This window comes from Podarcis melisellensis, assembly GCF_964234715.1.
Source record: "Podarcis melisellensis genome assembly, chromosome: 14".
Lineage (NCBI taxonomy): Eukaryota > Metazoa > Chordata > Lepidosauria > Squamata > Lacertidae > Podarcis > Podarcis melisellensis.
In genome coordinates this window covers 9200666-9220992 of record NC_138546.1, presented here as the reverse complement: position 1 = coordinate 9220992, position 20327 = coordinate 9200666, and the positions used below count along the sequence as shown (strand labels likewise).

General features: G+C 48.7%; 1 protein-coding gene across 1 annotated transcript in view; it reads right to left on the bottom strand.

The window, feature by feature from the left end:
- Positions 1–3427: 3427 nt before the first annotated feature.
- MYH16 (myosin heavy chain 16) overlaps positions 3428–20327 on the bottom strand; it is a 61413-nt gene continuing 44513 nt past the window's right edge. Inside the window, exons 33-44 of the mRNA XM_081889057.1 lie at positions 19329–19525; positions 17595–17727; positions 16537–16753; positions 15557–15693; positions 14664–14767; positions 13209–13401; positions 11994–12197; positions 10731–10856; positions 10030–10200; positions 7838–8038; positions 6066–6298; positions 3428–3817 (exon numbers count right to left, since the gene is read on the bottom strand). Coding sequence (XP_081745183.1) covers positions 6092–6298; positions 7838–8038; positions 10030–10200; positions 10731–10856; positions 11994–12197; positions 13209–13401; positions 14664–14767; positions 15557–15693; positions 16537–16753; positions 17595–17727; positions 19329–19525 — 1890 coding nt within the window. The 3' untranslated portion in view covers positions 3428–3817; positions 6066–6091. The remainder of the gene's footprint in view (positions 3818–6065; positions 6299–7837; positions 8039–10029; positions 10201–10730; positions 10857–11993; positions 12198–13208; positions 13402–14663; positions 14768–15556; positions 15694–16536; positions 16754–17594; positions 17728–19328; positions 19526–20327) is intronic.

The window sequence follows — 20327 nt, the reverse complement described above, 5'->3', positions numbered from 1 at the left end:
AGGCAGAGGGGAGAGTTTTTGCTAAAGTGCAGAAAAGAGATGGGGGGGTTGACAAGGAGGCTGGTTGGCTCAGTCCCAGTTGGGTGCAAAATGGGTGGTGTGGCTTCCTGGAGGAGAGGAATGTATCTCATCTCATTTCTCATGCATGTCATGTACAATCTAGTTGAGATTCCTGCATTGCAGAGGTTGGACTAGATGACCCTTGGGTCAACTCATGATAATCTCATGCCCACTTTTCTGGGGGCCTCATTGAACACGGCAGGACATTGGATGAACCTTTGCATTCAGTTCAGTGGGACTTTGGAGTAAACCTGCAAAGGGGCTGCGTTGCAAGGCGGATATCTTCTTGATCAATCCAATCTCTTGATCAGTTCACGGATATCTCTCCTTGACCAGATGGCCACCTGACCCCGTGCTTAAGCACAGAAGGGGCCAAGGCAGACTGTTCTACTGTTGAACGGCTCTGACATTTCAGAGGATTCTCCTACTTCCCTGCTATCCATTGGCTCTAGTCGTGTTTCCCATAGAACTCTGGACATTTCACAGGGAAACCAAAATGCTTGTTTACAAAGCTATTGTACTACCAACCTTACAGTATGCTTGAGAAACTTGGACCACTTATAAATGCTATCGCCAACTCCTCAAAAGATTCCATCAACGGTGTCTCCCCAAAAAATTACACATCACTTGGGAAGACAAGCAAACTAATACCAGTGTACTGGAAGAAGCAAAGATCACCAGTGTTGAAGCAATGATTCTTCAACATCAACTTCGTTGGACTGGTCATGTTGTGCAGATGCCTGATTATGGTCTTCCAAAGCAACTACAGTACTCTATTCCAAACAAAAATGGAAAGTGTAATGTTGGTGGTCAACAAAAGAGGTTTAAAGACAAGGCAAAATTTTAAAAATGTAGTATTGTTGTTGTTTAGTCATTTAGTCGTGTCCGACTCTTTGTGACCCCATGGACCAGAGCACGTCAGGCGCTTCTGTCTTCCACTGCGTCCCGCAGTTTGGTCAAACTCATGCTGGTAGCTTTGAGAACACTATCCAACCATCTCGTCCCCTTCTCCTTGTGCCCTCCATCTTTCCCAACATCATCCGAAAATCAAAATGTAGTATAGGTAAAGGGACCCCTGACCATTAGGTCCGGTCGTGACCGACTCTGGGGTACTTTGACTTGCTTTCGAACTGCTAAACACCAGCAATTGGGAACATACTTGTCTGTGAGCACTTCAATTGGAGAACAGCCTTTATCAAAGGTGTCACGGGCTTTGAAGACACTCGAACTCAAGACGCAAGGGAGAAACTGTTGGGAATTCCATTCCACCCTTTGCTGCAGACATGGGATTGTTGCGTGTCACATGTCTGTTTACATTCCAGCACAGATTGCTGGCGTTGAGTGGAACTTCCGCTCTATATTGCTTTTGTTTTTAGTCTCACTCCGAGAAAACGGCAAGGAGAGATGACATGTTTCTTTGTCCTGATTTATGTATAATAAATGCATAGTTTAGTATGTGTCTACAGCCTCAAGCCTCTTCTGTTGTGCAGTTTACACTGCTGAGTAAATTTGTGCTCAAGTCTGCAAGCTTGAGTTGCTGATCCACGTTGGAGCAGAGGTCGATGAATCTCTGCAGCAGCAAGGCTGAGGGGAAATGCTTCAGCTGGGGCCGAGCCAGCTGGCCTTTTGACACCCCCCCCCCTGATTCCGACAGAAACGTCAATGTCCCCACTGTGGATGGATGTGTGGATCCAGAATTAGCCTTCACAGTCACATTGTTAAAACCGTGTTTATGGAAGACAACCTTACTCAGTTACAAGTAATCACTAAAGAAGAAGAGTTTTCAGATCTTATACACACTTGCTTGGGAGCAAGCCCAACTGAATTTCAGAGCTTACTCCTGTATATAGAATTGTGCTGTCTTACATAGATTTCATTGGGTGCAAGAACTACTGAATTTGATCTGCATTGATTTGTGGCAGAAGGGTTGTTTTTTTAAGGTTTTTACCGATTAAAAGCTTTGCAACTAGGGCAGCTAAAAAATGCATGAACGGAACACAGTGCCATGTGAATACAGTATTATTTTTCAAGAGGTATTTTGTTGGTGGGGAAAATGAAGCACTTCGGAGCTGTATTTGAGTCTCTACCCACCCCAAGCAGGAATATATAATGCAGTAAATCTTACCTGGCCAGAAATATTTTATGGTAACCTCTCAACTTTCCCACTTAGCTTTGTTTCTCTAAGAACAGGGGAGAGGTTACTGGAATGAAGCGTGGAAAAGATAAATGGTGACAAGGATTGGTTGGATGCAGAGAAATGGTGGGGGGAACCAGCTGGGCAACCCCCAGAGGAAGAAAAATCAGAGCCCTGGGAATGGCGGTGGGACAACGCATGGTCAGAGGGAGAAGGAGGTGTAGGAAGCTGAAGAGGTAGCAGGGCCTAGTGAGCGGGGAGAGTCTGTCATTCTATATATAGCATCAGGGGGGAGGAACCCCTAAAACAACTTACACTCGGCAAATCACCCTAATTTGGATAGCATTTCCCCTCCCAGAAAAGGTTCTCATTCTCGGAAAACCCGCATAGCTGTATTTATCTCACACTGACTTCTTTCTGAATAGACATGTGAAGCAGGTACAGTGGTAACTCAGTTTTCAAACGCCCTGGAAGCCAAAAGTTTTGGTTTTTGAACACTGAAAACCCAGAAGTAAATGCTTCCGTTTTCGAACACGCCCTGGAAGTCGAACGGCTTCCACGCTTCTATAGTGGTACCTCGGGTTACATACGCTTCAGGTAACATACGCTTCAGGTTACAGACTCCGCTAACCCAGAAATAGTACCTCAGCTTAAGAACTTTGCTTCAGGATGAGAAGAGAAATTGTGCTCCGGTGGCGCAGCGGCAGCAGTAGGAGGCCCCATGAGCTAAAGTGGTACCTCAGGTTAAGAACAGTTTCAGGTTAAGAACGGACCTCTGGAACGAATTAAGTACTTAACCCAAGGTACCACTGTACGTTATTTTTTTCTGTTTTCTGCAGACCAACCTTTGTGCCTCAGTTTTTAAACGTTTCAGAAGTCGAACGGTCTTCGAGAATGGACTATGCCCAAAAACCAAGGTACCACTGTATGGTACATCTGGCCTTCCAGATCTTTCTGAGCTAGAACTCCCTTCATCCCTGACTTGCTGGACTGATGGGAGTTGTAGTTCCACAGCGTCTGGAGGTCCAGAGGTTCCCCTTATCTGTAGCATTTTTAAGTATTTTATTTAAGCATTTGATGCACCCTTTATTTTGTATTGTGAGCTGCCCTGGGCGTTTATTTAAAGGGCGGGATACAAATCAAGAAAAGCAAACAGTTCCTCTCTTCAAAATCATTACTAAACCAACATATCCATGCACAGTCGTGGAAAGAAAGAATAAGAGCTCACCAAGGTTGTTTTCTATGGGATTAAGCTTTATTAAGACTATGCATTCAGGACTATTTTGCAGGAGACAGCTGAGGCCTCACCTTCGTAACATTTTCCGTCCTTGACATGAAAATGCAAGCAGGGTGCCTGGAGAACAGACTTGTTCCAACTCAGAAAACATATCAATATAACCTTCTTGGTAAAGAAAATACGCTCTGGGAGAAGAGATGGGGTTTCAAGCTCCTGTATATGGCGGATACTTTGGTAACCCCATTTCTCCCCATTCTCTTGACTTCCAACTTCCCCTCTGTCTTTTTCTCTGCGGGTGTCTTTTCCGTTGCCTTAAGCTGCTCCAGTCCTCACTAGGGAAGCCGTCTTGGAAGAGGCAGCTGCATGGAGACGCTTTGTCGATCCGCCTGCAAAGTTAAGCACAGTTGGGACAACGTCAGTTGCAAAAGGATACGGAGGGAGAGCAGAAGGGCAAACAGGGAAGGGGCAAACAAACAAGAGCCAGTGGAATAAGGGTTTAACTAGATGACCCTTGTGGTCCCTTCCAACTCCACAATTCTTTGGTGATCTAGGAATATAGAAAAAGATCCTGATTCATAGATAGTCACATACAGTGGTACCTCGCAAGACGAATGCCTCGTAAGACGAAAAACTCGCAAGACGAAAGAGTTTTTCGTTTTTTGAGTTGCTTCGCAAGACGAATTTCCCTATGGGCTTGCTTCGCAAGACGAAAACGTCTTGCAAGTTGTTTCCTTTTTTGAGCCTTTTTTGAGGTTTTTGAAGACTTTGGTGATTTTTGAAGCTTTTCCAAAACTTCTTTTGCAGCCATTTGGTAAGTTAAACTTTTAAAACTTTTTGGGGGGTTTTGGGATTTTGCGTTGGAATTCGTGCTTCGCAAGACGAAAAATTCGCAAGACGAAAAAACTCGCAGAATGAATTAATTTTGTCTTGCGAGGTACCACTGTACTCTCCAAGTGTCCCTATTTCCCAGGGATATCCCTGATTTAGAGAAATCAACCCAGTTTCTGATTTGATCCCGGGAAGTCCTACTTTTGCTTAGGATGCCCTTATGTTCATTGGAGAAACGTTGGAGGGTATGGAGTTATCTGACCCCCGAGCCATCTGAAGGCAATCCTGCGTAGGGAAGTTTTTAAAAATGTTTAATGTTGTGTTTTTATATATGTTAGAAGCTGCCCGGAGTGGCTGGCGCAACTCAAGAAGATGTGTGGGGTATAAGTAGTAAAATAATAATAATAGTAATATTAATAAATTTTATTTATACCCCACCCTCCCCGGCCAGAGCCTGGCTCAGGGCAGCTAACACCAATAAAATTTCAGTAAAAACATAATAAGAAAAAAAGAAAATCAATTTAAAATACAGGTTAAAATGCAATTTAAAATGTAACCTCATTTTAAAAGTCAAAACCATAAGGGGAGGGAAACTTAAGGGTCAGACTGAGTCCAAACCAAAGGCCCTTCTATGGAAAAATGTCAAGTCCCACAGGGCCCTAGTCTCTTGTGACATTCCATTATGGAATGGGACGTCCTTATTTTCATTGGAGAAATGTTGGAGGGTTATTTAATCAAAGTAGAGCAATGCCCTTTCAAAATGTGTCAGGGAGGGGTTTATTGGGTTGTTTTCTGTTTTTATGATGTATTTTGTGGTTTTATATTGTGATTTGATGTTGCAGCTGCCCTGAGACCTGCGGGTATAGTGAGGGATACAAATTTAATAAATAATAATAATAATAATCCAATTGGCCATGGGGAGAACAGGATGCTGGACTAGATAAGCCTCTTCTTGTGCTCCTAATGATCCTTCCTGCTCGGCTGATCTGTGCAGATCATCTGAGAAGGAGTTGAACCGAGCACACAAGCCCATGTAAGACTGGGGGTGAGAGAAGGTGGGGGGGGGTCACACCTATTTCTGCCACACCCACTACTTCCACAATTAGCCAAGAGGGATCTTGAGCCCTGTCCCCCTCCAAAAGTAGCCAGCCCTTGTGTTGTGTACTAAGCTTGGATCCTAGAACAATAGGCAAGTAGGATGCTAGAATGCAACAACTGATTGGCTTGCAGGAAAAGACCAATCAGGCTCCAGGAGGAAGTTAATCAGCCTATTAGGCTGGTAGGATACTAGAATGCAACGACTGATTGGCCTGCAGGAAAAGACCAATCAGGCTCCAGGAGGAAGTTAATCAGCCTATTAGGCTGGTAGGATACTAGAATGCAACAACTGATTGGCTTGCAGGAAAAGACCAATCAGGCTCCAGGAGGAAGTTAATCAGCCTATTAGGCTGGTAGGATACTAGAATGCAACGACTGATTGGCCTGCAGGAAAAGACCAATCAGGCTCCAGAAGGGAAGCAGAATCAGCCTATTAGGCTGGTAGGATCCTAGAATGCAACAACTGATTGGCCTGCAGGAAAAGACCAATCAGGCTCCAGGAGGGAAGCAGACTCAGCCAATCAGACGGGACTCGTTGTGTAAATAATGTATGTAAAAGCCTGAGGTTTGGGGGAGCAATTCAATCACTGTTTTACAAGCCGCAATAAAGAGCATGAAATCACTACAGGACTCCGAGTATATTTCACCAAGGTTAAAGGGAGCCCCTCCAAGATCACTTAAAAACCAGGGCAGAAATAGCACACCTACCAGCTGCAGGTTCAAAGAGACGGGAGCTATTCCTCAGCCGTTGACTTGGAGGAGCTAGAGGACTTGGCTACCTGGATTATTTCTACAGAGGTGAATGCTTTCCCTGCTGAGACTCTGTGCCTCGTGCGTAGTTTGTTCAGGGCCGACTCGGCCATCCCAGCCCTTTCTTCGGCATCGTCCAACTCATGCACAGTCTTCCGGTACCTCGCCAGACTCTGGTTAGCCTGTTCTTCCTATAGGGAGTTGAAGTGGGGGGGAAAGAGTTTGGTTGTTTTGTACTGGGCGCCTTGAGAAACAGTTTTCGGCCTGCGTGCCTGCGTTTAACTGTTTCCCCAAACCTCTCGTAGCAGGAACACATCCGATCCACGCCATATATCTTTGCACATTTCTACCACTTTCACATTCATAGCTGTTGGGGGTGTTGCTAGTATCGACTCTGTGTTAAGTGGAAATGCTGACTCGCAAGGTGTGAGGTGTGAGTCAGCCTCACAAGTGATGGGGAGATGGCTAATAGGTTTAAAGCAGTGTTTTCCAAACTTGGGTGACCAGCTCTTTTGGGACTACAACTCCCATCATCCCTAGCTAGCAGGACCAATGGGCAGGGATGATGGGAATTGTAGTGTGAATTATGATGATGTAGACTGCAACTGGAATAAAAGCTTTACATGGAACAAGGGGTGACTCCAGAGTGCTTCACGGGGTTGCTATCCATCGGTAACAATATTCCACTGGTTGTACCACTTTTAACAGTCATCCTAAGTGCCAACTCCTTGAGGCCCTGGGTGCCCAAGCACCCACAAAATTCCCCATGAAGGGGCCAGGTACCCACAAATTTCAGTGCCAGGGCCATGCACGCTGCATGGCACCCATGGTGCCGGACACCCAAAGTTGCAGGGCCAAGCTGGAACTCCTGACAGTTGTGGCTTCCCCCCAAAGAATCCTGGGAACTGTAGTTCACACCCACACAGAGCTGCAGTTCTCAGCACTCTCAGCACACTACAGTTCCCAGGGTTCTGTGGGGGGAGACTTGTGTTTTAAACGTGCTTTAAAATGCGTGTTGTGGATGTGACCGAAGCCGAAATGCATTGTACACTGGGATCCCTGATGTTAAGCAGAGTGAGGTGGAAGATGGCGGCAAGTGGCAGCGACATCACATCTGCACACCATGCACCCTTTAAGCAAGCCTGATGGCCCTCTCAAATAAAAGGGCTTATTTTATTCCTTATGTGTTGATTTTTATCGCATTCCAATTTGAATTCCATGGAATTTAGACTGCAGTGCAATAGAGCAGAACACAAGAAACGAAAGGAGCAATTAAAAATACCGTATTTTTCGCTCTATAAGACGCACCAGACCACAAGACGCACCTAGTTTCTGGAGGAGGAAAACAAGAAAAAAAAATTCTGAATCTCAGAAGCCAGAACAGCAAGAGGGATCACTGTGCAGTGAAAGCAGCAATCCCTCTTGCTGTTCTGGCTTCTGGGATAGCTGTGCAGCCTGCATTCACTCCATAAGACGCATACACATTTTCCCTTACTTTTTAGAAGGGAAAAAGTGAGTCTTATAGAGCAAAAAATGTGCCAATGTTCAGTGCAACAAGATGTTCCACCTCCCACCTTCAGCCACAAATCCACAGGTTACGAACCACCTGCGGACCACATTTGGGAAGCCCCTGTTCTATATGGGATTCCCCACCCTCTAGTCAATGTGCCTGTCAAGGGAGGAGGCAGGGGAAGAGAGCAATAATGCTCAAGGCCACTCCTGGTACATACAGCTTCCTCGATCTGCCTCTTGTAGGTCTTCATCTTGCTCTGCAGCTTCTCCACCAGCTCCTGCAAGCGCTGGTTGGTCTTGTGGTCCTCCTCCGTTTGGAAGACCAGCTCCTTCAGGCGACGCTCATTCTTGTGCACAATTTTCATCGTCTCCACGTGGCGCTTCTGCTCCGAGTCCAGCTCTGTTTCCAGCTCCTTGATCTGGATGGGGGAGAAGGAGGCCATGGAAATGTAGAAAGCTACCTTAACCCAAGCCACATCCTTGGTCCCTCTCGCTCGGGACTGACTAGCAGCAGCTGTCCAGGGTTTTGGGCAAAGGGCTGAACTTGGAACTGCCAGCGTGCAAAAAGGATTTCCTCCCACAGGGCTACAGCCCTTCCCAAAGGACCCAAGACAGTGTCTTAGACTGAATTCACTGGGTGACCATGAGCTCTAGTGTTATATGAGAGAGAGAGAGAGAGAGAGAGAGAGAGAGAGAGAGAGAGAGAGAGAGAGAGAGAGAGAGAGAGAAACCTCTCTCTGAAGAAGAAGAGGAGGAGTTTGGATCTGATATCCCGCTTTATCACTACCCAAAGGAGTCTCAAAGCGGCTAACATTCTCCTTTCCCTTCCTCCCCCACAACAAACACTCTGTGAGGTGAGTGAGGCTGAGAGACTTCAGAGAAGTGTGACTAGCCCAAGGTCACCCAGCAGCTGCATGTGGAGGAGCGGGGAAGCGAAGCTGGTTCACCAGATTACGAGTCTACCGCTCTTAACCACTACATCGCGCTGGCTCTGTCCAATTCCTCCACATCATTCTATGCACCTCTGTGATTTCCCTGAGGGGCAGATGGTGCCAGGGGTGCCGGCCGCACCGGGCGCAACTTCTGGGGGAGCGCGAGTCCAGAGGGAAGGGACAAGTTCCTTCCTCCGCCGGGCTCCCCGCCGCCACCGCCAGCCTTGCGCCCTAGTGCGCGCGCGCCCCCCACCGCCGCTGCTGCGGCTGCGCTCCACTCACTGCTCGCAGGAGGAGCAGCCGCTGCAGCAGCGCCGCCGCCACCACCAACGCCTGGCCGGCACGGGCAGCCTCCACACCCCGCCGCCGCCGCCATCCCCTCAACCCAGCCACAGGCGGCGGCTGCTTCTGCCAACTGGGGGGGAGGAGAGCTCCGAGGGGCCTCGCCGCGCCCTGCGCTCCCCAACACCCTCCGAGAGGAAGCCGGCGGGCGGGCGATGGTCTCCCGGCGGAAGGGGGCGCCGCTGGCTCCGGCTCTCAGAGCAACTCTCAGCTGCGGGGGGAGGGGGGTCGGGTGAGGACGGAGCGCGGCTGGAAGCCCCCGGTCCAGGCCGGGGGGAGGAGAGGCGCTCGCCAAGCCCTGATCTGCAGCGCCTCGGAGCGCGGGCTCCACCTACAGCCCAAGGAGAGGAGGGGGCGGGGAGGCGCCCGAGGGGAGGGGGCTTTGGCTGCCTCGGCCCGCGGGGGCGCCGCAAATAATAAATTTAATAAATTCCTGCTGAGCCTTAAGGGGGGGTCCTTGGCTCCTTCGCTCGCCCCCAGCCCCAGTGGCGTAGCATGGGGGTGCAGGGGGGGCCGGCCACAACATCTGGGGGGGCGCGCTTGCACTCGAGTGCTAAAATCCAGGGGTTAGGGGGTGCAAATTACTTGCCTTGCCCCGGGTGCTGACAACCCACGCTACGCCACTGCTTGTCAGCCTGCGAAGGCAGCCCATCTAGGAGAAGGAAAACTCTGATCCTAAACCCTTGCAGGATATATTCAGGAGGAGAAGCAGCTAAGGAGTAACCTCACACAAATGGCGCATTGTATGGCTCCTTCTGGCAACTCTTGCAGCCAAGCTGTTTCCAAACATCTTGCTCTGCTTTCCTTTGGACCACATCAGCGAGGTCTTGTCATGTGAGAAGCCCAGGACCTCCATACACCTTGCCCTGGCTTGTGCCTCAGGGAGGTCGCTTTGGTGCTGCTAACACAGCGGTTTGACTCCACCCTGTATTGTCTCTTGAGACGGATGCCAATTAAAAAATAAGTAATGATTTCTCCTTTTAACTGCCTTTTCTGCAGCCCTTAGGGTGAAGAAGGTTCCCTGCTCTCTGCAGGTCTGGGGTTAATCTGAGGGACTCAGACTCTGTGCATCTTTGATCTGGCAACATGCATATTTTGGGGATGAGGTCAGAAGCAATGGGGAAGCGTCCTCCTACCTTGGTCTCCAGCTTCATGATGGTTCGCTTCCCTCCTTTCAGGGCCATTTGCTCAGCTTCCTCCATCTTGACTTGCAGGTCTTTGATGGTGACCTCGTGGTTCTTCTTAATCCTCTCCAGGTGCATGGAGTGATCTTGCTCCTGGCGCAGCTCCTCTGCCATGCGGGTCGCCTGGAATGGGTGAGAACGGTAAGAAGTAAGTATTAGAATCACCAAGAGCAGCAAGCGTCAGAACCCAGCTCCATCTCATGTATTCAGTTCAGCCCAACGGAAGGAAGGGGAATGTTGAGTGATACTCAGGGCTATGGAACGCAGGTAGCTGGCCTCATCCTGTTTATTGAGTATGCTCCTGATGCAATGCTATCTACTGTATTTGATGGTCTCTGTGTACTTTCCCCATCACTTTCCTAACTGCAAATAGCCAGTTTTTTTAAAAAAATTGTTGTACCAAAGCACTTTAATCCAATTTAATTGTGCAAACCTTAATTTTCGGTGCACAGTCCCTTCTGCAAAATAGTGATAGTCTGGAGTTGACCAAGGTATGATTAAAAAATAAACAAACATGAATGAAGAGTATGAGATTCCTCATCCTTTAACCTCACATTATTGATACACAAAGGATCATCCCCTTTCTGTTTGCCACCATAAAAATAATAGGATATAATTATCCCTGAGCCTTCTTCTGCAGGGATGCAACTCACATCAGCCACTGCCTTCTTTGCTTTCTCATCCGCCGTTCGGAACTCGCTGATGAGCTCCTCGTGATCATTAGTGATGCGCTGGAGGTCAGATTCCAGTTTCCTCTTAATCACCAACAGGCTTTGGTTCTGCAGAGGGAAAAGAAGAGTTTGGGGTAAGCTATTGCTCAGTCGTCGCAGAAATGCAGAGCCAGACTGCCTGTTCTGATGCCTGAATGCTGCTTTTTTATTGCATGTTTTGAGACAGTTGCCTGTGATGATGGTCGGTGCCACTGGGCCTGATAGGACAGAAAGCAAGGAGACCAACAAGAGGTAGCACGAAAACCAGTGACAGGCAGAGCCAGCTTAGTCTAGTTTGGTCCCTGCCTCCCTGCTGAGTTCTGCAAGGGGCAATAATGCGACTAAGGAGGAGAAAGTCAACAGGGAGTGCCACCATCTGGACTGGCGGCAAGTAAGAAGGCAGATGGACAGTATCAAAGAGTGAGCCAGCAGTAAATCACACCATTTGAGGTTGGAGTTAACACTTTATTTGCCAAAACATCTTCACAGACTTGGCGGAGAGTGCAGCCTAACGAGCAAAGCAGCTCCTTCCCGTTAGGTCTTAGACATAAATCAGTTGCCAAGACTGAAAGTCCCCACCTCCCCACAGCTGTCCCCTCATCTACAGGGTTTTTCCCTCAACAATTTGAGACTGTTCCTGTGTGAGGCTAATTTCCCCTCCACCCTTTTCATGCCTCTTCTGGTTCTGGGAGACCAGCAGGGAGGGGAGCTTTTCACAGCAGGAGGAAGAGGCACCCATGACTCTTCACCACCTGGGCTCACCTCTGCCCCTTGGCCTCCCTCCTCTCCTGCTTCAGCTTCTGCCTCTGATTCTGGACTTCTATCTGCCACAGACTCTCCCATCTCACTAAGTCCTGTTACCCCTTCAGCTTCCGACACGTCCTCTTCCCAGTCTGACTATTCGGTGGCATCCCACCACCACTGCCCAGGCTCTGAGCCTTCTTCCTTTCAGGGATCCCCAGCCAGTTCCTCCCATCATTCCTCCGCGTCCAGCCAGTCGATGACTTCTAGGGGCTGGCTAAGGGCAGACAGACTAGTGAAGCATCGCTGCCTCATTTGCCCTAATGGACCGCTCCCCATTGGCTAGTCTAAGCAGGGCATGCGTCTGCTTAGTGTCACCAATGGGTTCCACATGATGCACATCAAGCTGCCCAGCTAGTCAGCCAACCAAACCCAGATGGGCAGGTGACTATCCTCTGTCCCCACCTGGACGTTGAGTTCATTGTGCCTCTCGGAGACCTCCACCAACTCCTGCTCGAGCAGTTTGCGGGAGCGCTCGCTGCCCTCCAGGCCGGTGCGAACTTCCTCCAGCTCCGTTTGGAGAAGGCTGAGGCGGCGCTCCTGGAGGTTGTACTGTTCCCGGAGCTCTTCATGCTGGCGGGCATCCTCGTCCATCTGGATCTGGAGGTCCTGCAGGCGGAAAAGTAACCAGTAGGGTCAGGCTGGGGACCACCCCAGATCCACAAAATCGGTTGCATATGGGACATGCAGCACTGTACCTAATATCAGTCACGTTCATTGAGGTCCAGCTCCAAGGGCCTACTAGTGGTTCCCTCACTGTGAGAAGTGAAATTATAGGCTACCAGGCAGAGGGCCTTCTCAGTAGTGGCACCCGCCCCGTGGAACACCCTCTCATCAGATGTCAAGGAGATAAATAACTATACACCTTTTAGAAGACATCTGAAGGCAGCCCTGTTCAGGGAAGTTCTTAATGTGTGACATTTTGATGTATTTTTAATCTTTGTTGGAAGCTGCCCAGAGTGGCTGGGGAAACCCAGCCAGATGGGCAGGGTACAAATAATATATTCTTATTCTTATTCTTATTCTTATTCTTATTCTTATATAGTCTTTAATATTTGATGTCTTATTGTGCTTTTATGCCCAGAGTGGCTGGGGCAACCCGGTCAGATGGGTGGGTTACAAATAATGAAATCAGCAACATCGTTTGGTGTGGCTAACTCAGTTCCACTCATTTCGATGGGTCTACTCTGAGAACTTGGCTAGCTACAACCTGTACCTAGGAAGCTGCCTTAGACTGACTCAGGCAGTTGGCCTATCAAACTCCATCTCATCTACACTTGTTGTAGACCAATCTGCCCACACCCCAATCTGAACTCTGTCAAACTGTACATAATCTGCCCTGAAAAGAGCCATTGCTCAGTGTAGGGTGTTGGAAAGAAAGGCGTTTCGGTTCACATTTTGACTGGGCAAGAGCCTTGGCTCAGCAGCAGAACAAGCAAGAGCACCACAGAAGGTCTTGAGATCAACCTTGCCAGCTCTGTCTGAGGAGAACAAGCAACCCGGGGGTTTCTCCAGCTTGCGTTAACCTGCAAAGCTTTTCCTCAGAAGACCATCAACCTCCAGGCGCCATTTTCTCTTCCGCCTGGCTTCTCCCTCCCTTTCTCATGATCTTTTTCTCACCTTGATCTGTTGCTGGAGTTTCTTCAGCGTCTTGACCAGCTCACTGTTGTTCCTGTTGGCGTGGTCCAGCTGGATCTCCATCTCGTTCAGGTCGGTCTCCATCTTCTTTTTCAGACGGAGCGCCTCAGCCCGGCCTTTCGCCTCCAGCTCCAGGCTGGATTGAAGGGCCTCAATGGCCCGCTGGTGGTTTTTCCTGCCGAGGAGAACAAAGGCATCCATTTATCTCAATTCCGCACCCCCCCTTAGTTTTTTATTTATACTTTTCAAATTTATATCTTTCATTAGTTTTACAATCAATTTAACATTTCAAAATTTGACTTCCTCCCCTCTCTTTCTGCGGGTCCTTAAATTTATTTTTTAATATCTTCTGCATACCCAAATTCATTTAACTTGCTTGTTTAATTATCTACTGTAAATATATACTTTTATAAAAAAGCAGGTTATTACAATAATCCTGCTAATGTTTTTATCTGTTTACAATTTATCTGTAAATATTCAATAAACCATTTCCATTCTTTTATTTAAAAAAGTTTGTTATCTTGATTTATTATTCTTCTGGTAAGTTCCACCATTTCTGCATGTTCCATAAGTTTTTGTATCCATTCTTCCTTTGCGGGGACTACTTCTTCTAGTGTCTCAATCCCTCTCAGTCATGAAGCTCAGTTGGGGATCTTACACTAGTCTGTCTGTCTGTCTGTCTGTCTGTCTGTCTGTCTGTCTCTCTCTCTCTCTCTCTCTCTCTCTAATGTGCCAAAAAATTATCCTACATATGGTCATTCTACATTACTGAATAAAGAAATGCTGTCTGAAAATTATTAAAGAGGATTGAAATGGTCAATTAAAATCTCATGGATGAGATTCGGGTTTTTGATGCAGTTACCTTGCCAAGTCTCCTTGCTTTCATTTTAAATCTCCTCACCTAGCATTCTGCTCTCTGCAGCCTCCCCAGGTGCCTGCACTCCCAGAGGAAGATGTTGTGAACTTACACCTCCCCACTTGGGCTTTTTGATTCGGGGATTGCAGGCAGCTGGGGAGGCTGCAGAAATGTTTACCAGAAAAAAAACCACACACCCACACACACCACATCAGCTACTTTTCTAAAACAAGGAAAGCTCAAAATCCCACAACCACTGATATCCCAAAAAAGTTAACGAGTGTTCCAAATAGAACAGCTGAAAAATGAGAAGTTATGCTCACTGGCTGGCAGTGTGGAGCAGTGGCTAGAGTGCTGGACTAGGGACAGAGAGACCAGGGTTCAAATCCCCACTCAGCACATTGGGTGATTTTGGGCTTGCCACCGTCTCTCAGCCTAACCTACCTCGCAGGGTGGTTGTGAGGATTAAAACAAAGATTAAAAAGGGGAGAACCTCATCTCTCTCAAGTACTTCTTTTTTTTGTTGTTCCCAGTTTTAACCTTCCGCTCCCTGCCTCTCGCACACCTTCTGCGCGCCATACCTTGTGGCTTCAAACTCCTCCTCCTTCTCATGAATCCTCCTGTCAATGTCCGCCTTGACTTGCGCCAGTTCAAGCTGGATGCGGATGAGCTTGCTCTCTTCCACCTGTCAGCAGAAACACAAGGAGACGCATGGATGACAGGCTCTTTAAAGGTGAAAACGGCTATGACTACTTTAGTAGGGAGCGATCAGCTATGGGGCTGTCTGAGCGATGTGGGGCAAAGGACTTGGAACCCCCTTCAAGCTCGGCAAAGGAACATAACTCCCGACACTTACCTTAGAAGCTGAGGTGCCAATCAAGCTTATTATTTCTTTTTCATGTACCGTTATTCTTTCCTCTCTACCTCATAGCACAGGCTTCCTCAACCTCGGCCCTCCAGATGTTTTTGGCCTACAGCTCCCATGATCCCTAGCTAGCAGGACCAGTGGGCAGGGATGATGGGAATTGTAGTCTCAAAACATCTGGAGGGCCAAGTTTGAGGAATATCCGAATCTTAAAGGTAAAGGGACCCCTGACCATTAGGTCCAGTCGTGGCTGACTCTGGGGTTGTGGCGCTCATCTCGCTCTATAGGCCGAGGGAGCCAGCGTACAGCTTCTGGGTCATGTGGCCAGCATGACTAAGCCGCTTCTGGCGAACCAGAGCAGTGCACGGAAACACCGTTTACCTTCCCGTCGGAGTGGTACCTATTTATCTACTTGCACTTTTGAAGTGCTTTCGAACTGCTAGGTTGGCAGGAGCAGGGATCGAGCAACGGGAGCTCACCCCGTCGCAGGGATTCGAACCGCCGACCTTCTGATCGGCAAGCCCTAGGCTCTGTGGTTTAACCCACAGCGCCACCTGCGTCCTAGGGGAAGTCCTACTAATGCGTAATAAATAAACACGGAATCATTACCTCCAGGGTCGATTCTGCTTCTTCCAGGGCCACCTGCAGCTCGTCCTTCTCAAGCTCCAGTTTCTTCTTCATCTTCTGCAGCTCATGGACACTCCTTCCTCCCTCGCCCAGCTGGTCAATCAGATCTTTAATCTCCTCTGAGGTGGGGAAAAGCACACACACAAATCTTTTCAATGCTTCTGTTGCATTTCAGGCCTGCAGACTGGAGGGATGTACAAATCTCTCCATTTCCGTTCCACCACACTTCTCATTCTTCCGCACCAATTTGTGATTTAAAAACAACTCATGGAAACTCATTGACATCTGAGTGCGAATTTCTCCTAATAAGCAATTTTTGCATGTAGTTTTGCCTAACAGGCACACATTTGTAAGTGGTTTCCTCCAATGAAATACATTTCGTATGTTTATTTTCACTTATGTGGCGCTGTGGATTAAACCCCAGAGTCGGCCACGACTGGACCTAATGGTCAGGGGTCCCTTTACCTTTACGAACACTTTACTCTAGGACAGAGGTCAGCAACCTGCAGCCCAAGGGCCACAAGCGGCCCATGGGGGTCGTTTAACTGGCCCCCGAGCCACCCCCAAACCAAGCTGCCTGCTCGGCAAGTCCCCGCATGCTGCGCTAAACCGGCACTGCGCGGAGCAGAGACTTGCTTCTGTGGCACTGGGAATCGCGTCTGTGCATGCGCAGACATGATCTGGCCCACGGAGCGATCTTCTGGGAGTGAACTGGCCCAGGCAAAGTAAACCTTGCCGACCCCTGCTCTAGAATATGCATTTTTGGAGATGTTGCTTTGCTTAAGAACTGCAAGGCAAAATTCATGGAAGTGCAAATTTCGAAGGAGGGCTGTATTTCTGCCCGTGTCTTGTATTTCAGAAAGTGAGAATTAGATCAGTTTGCCTTCCGATTGGAACTGAACCAAATCTTGTCTCCACCCTATTTCCTAACACAGAGAATCCACAGCCCCGGAAAGACTTGCCCTGGAGAGTCTTGTTATCCTTCTTCACAGATTCCAGGTGCTCCAAGGATTCCTCGTAGGCCGTCTTGAGCTTGAAGTTCTCCGTCATGTACATGCGGCACTCCTTCTGGGAGTTGTCCACCTCCAGCTGCAGCTCCTCGCACTTCTGGTGCCACTCCGCTAGCATCTTGTCAAAGGCTCTCTGCTTCTTGTCCAGGGCTGCGCAGGCTGCATTGGCCTGGGGAGAGAAAGTCAAGTGGGGCATTTAATAATACAGTGGTACTTCTGGTTGCAAAGGATATCCATTCCAGAGGCACATTCGCAACATGAGCAGAGCGCAACCCGCATCTGTGCGTGCGTGGTTCACGACTCACCACTTCTGCGCATGCGCGTGACATCATTTTGCGCGTCTGTGCATGCGCGAGCGGCGAAACCCGGAAGCAACCCTTTCCAGTACAGTGGTGCCTCGCAAGACGAAATTAATCCGTTCCGTGAGGCTCTTCGTATAGCGGTTTTTTCGTCTTGCGAAGCAAGCCCATTGACAGCTTAGCGGATTAGCACTACAGCTGTCAAGCGGCTTCCAGCGATCAGCTGTTAAGCGGCTTATCAGCGGAACAGCTGATAAGCGGCTTAGCGGCTTAAGAAAAGGGTGAAAAAAGCGAAAAAAACCCACGGGGGAATGCAAGATTTTTTTCGTCTTGCGAAGCAACCCCATAGGGGAATTCATTTTACGAAGCGCCTCCAAAACGGAAAACCCTTTTGTCTAGCGGGTTTTTCGACTTGCGAGGCGTTCGTCTTGCGGGGCACCACTGTACTTCCGGGTCGCCACGGGATGCAACCTGAAAATGTTCAACCTGAAGCAAACATAACATGAGGTATGACAACAACAATAATAATAATGATGATAATAATAATAATAATAATAATAATAATAATAATAATTTATTATTTAAACCCCACCCATCTGGCTGGGTTTCCCCAGCTACTCTGGGCGGCTTCCAGCAATAGATTAAAAATACATGAAAACATCAGTCATTAAAAACTTCCCTAAACAGTTTTGGGAACTGTGAATCGGGTACCTTCTCGAGATCCAGAGTGAGGTCTTCCACTTCCATCTGCAGCCTCTGCTTGTTCTTCTCCATGCTGGCCACCCGGGCTTGAGCCGTTTCAGCCGTCTCCTCTGCCTCCTGGAGCCGGGCAGTCAACTTTCTCCTGGAAGAAGACATCGCAACAACGAGAATGCAAGTCAGCGTTGCATCGGTTGTGGGTTTAATACCATAGGTGGAGGCCGCATCCTTCCAGAGCAACATTGCTGCATCCCTTCCTGGCTCTCAGACAGGCCCATAACTGGAGACGTGCTTCCATGCACTTCCCCTGACCCCTCTATGGGGGATGAGGATGGAGATATCTGGATCTGACTGTAAAGAAGGTGCCAGGTGAACTAATCTGGGGAGGCCATTGCACAGCAGAGAAGGCTGCAAGGCAATTGCATTGGGCGCACTCGCTCCAAGCCGATTTTCAGACCGAATTCAATGTGCCTGTCTTAAAGCCCTTCATGCGGGGATGGGAGACCCTCTGGCACCTCGGATGTTGCTGGACTACAACTCCCATCAGCCCTAACCAGGCTGGCAGGGGCCGACAACTGTTGGGAGTTCCAGCAACGTGCGGACGGCACATCAGCTATTCCCCATAAAATATACTGGGCACTATAAAGAGCAGGGGAGGTATCGTGTTTATTATGGACCTTTGTCCCAGCGCAGGTGACAACAGAATGAAAAGTTGTCGAACAAATAAAATTATGAACAACCGGAAAACAAAGAGCAATTAAAAGCACTTCCATTTATAAAAAACACACACAAACATTTCTATGCAATTCCACATATAAACAGAGTTTTAAAATTAGTTCCAGTGCAGATTCAGACTGGGGGAAATCTATGCTTAAAAGACTTGTTGAAAGAGGAAAGGAATGGAAAGACGACAGTGTCCAGTGGCCGAGCTTCACTCTCCGGCACCGGGGGGCTGAGAGCAGGCAGGGGTGGGGGTTGGCGTGCGTCCCGGGGGCGTTGCACGCCCCCTGTGGGGGCGTGGCAACAAGCGCAGGCAGGGGAGCAGCCACGATGGCACCCTAGAAGGATCGCGCTGCCAACACACCAAAGGCCCAAATACTACATTCCTTCTGTGTCTGGCCCTTGGGACACATCCAGGCCAGCTCTCCTTTGCACCCTGCTTGAGTATTTTCCTGTGGTTGGGAAGTGTCGTTGATAATCCCCTTTCCATGCCTGGACAGAGGATAGAAAGAGGCGATGGTGTGTGTGTGTGTGCCTACTGTAAAGGTAAAGGTAAAGGGACCCTTGACCATTAGGTCCAGTCGTGACCGACTTTGGGGTTGCGGTGCTCATCTCGCTTTATTGGCTGAGGGAGCCGGCATACAGCTTCTGGGTCATGTGGCCAGCATGACGAAGCCGCTTCTGGCGAACCAGAGCAATGCACAGAAACGCTGTTTACCTTCCCGCCGGGGCGGTACCTATTTATCTACTTGCATTTTGATGTGCTTTCGAACTGCTAGGTTGGCAGGAGCAGGGACCGAACAACAGGATCTCACCCCGTCGCGGGGATTTGAACCGCCGACCTACTGATCGGCAAGTCCTAGGCTCTGTGGTTTAGCCCACAGCGCCGCCCGCTTTGCCTACTGTACAAAAGTATAATTTACATGTATTGTTCCACCCACTTGTCTCTGGCCCTGACCAACACTAGCATATGGCCCTCAGAAGGTTGACCAGGAGCCCCCTCCCTCTCCCCAAAATCAGGCTCACTTAGTCTCTTCCAGCTCCTCCGTCCTCTGAATGGCATCCGTTTCATATTTGGTCCTCCACGTGGTGACTTCGGTGTTGAGCTTGGAGACCAAGCGTTGCAGCTCTGCTTTGCCACCTTGCTCTTCCTCCAGCTGCTCTTTGATCAGGTCCAGGTCGTGTTTCGTGTTAGCCAGACTTACCACGGCGGCACTCCGGGCCTACAGACACCAAAGCCATAGCTGCTTAGTACAGTTTCCCGTTTAGTTCCTCTACTTCAAATTTCTACCCTGCCCTTCAGCCCTACATGGCTCGACCCTGGTAAGCCCAGGTGATCAGAGTGTATGGAGAGGTCCATAGGTACACTCTTCACACCAGGAGTGACTCAACTGTGACCCTCCAGATGTTGGGCTACAACTTACATCATTGTTTCCCAAACTTGGACCTTTAGCTGTTTTGGGACTACAATTCCCATCATCCTTGACCACTAGTCCTGCTAGACTCCCTCAGAAGGTGGTGGACTCTCATTCATTGTTAGACTCCCTCAGAAGGTGGTAGACTCTAGACTCCCTCAGTCCTGCTAGAAGGTGGTGGACTCTCATTCATTCATTGCTAGACTCCCTCAGAAGGCAGTGGACTCCCATTCATTGGAGGTTTATAAGCAGAGGTTGGATGGCCACATGCCATGGATACTTCCAACTCTACAATTCTATGATTCTATGCAAAGCACCCTCCTTTTCAGTGAACGCTGCGTGTGATGCACTGCTATGAGAAAAAGCAAATTGCTGACACTGGCAGCATAGTGGCAATCTTTTGTTTTGTTTTGTTTTAAAGGGGAAATGGTAGTCCATGATAATTATGAAGACATGTCAGGTATGGGCCAGAGCTAGCTGTCAAGAGCCAGGAAATAAGACCAATCAAGATTAGGACATCAACCAGAAAGTTGGACTGGAGAACCAAACAGGGATCAGGGCCACAGAGAAGAAGCACAAGGCCTGCTACAGCTCAGATAATTATTGGTGC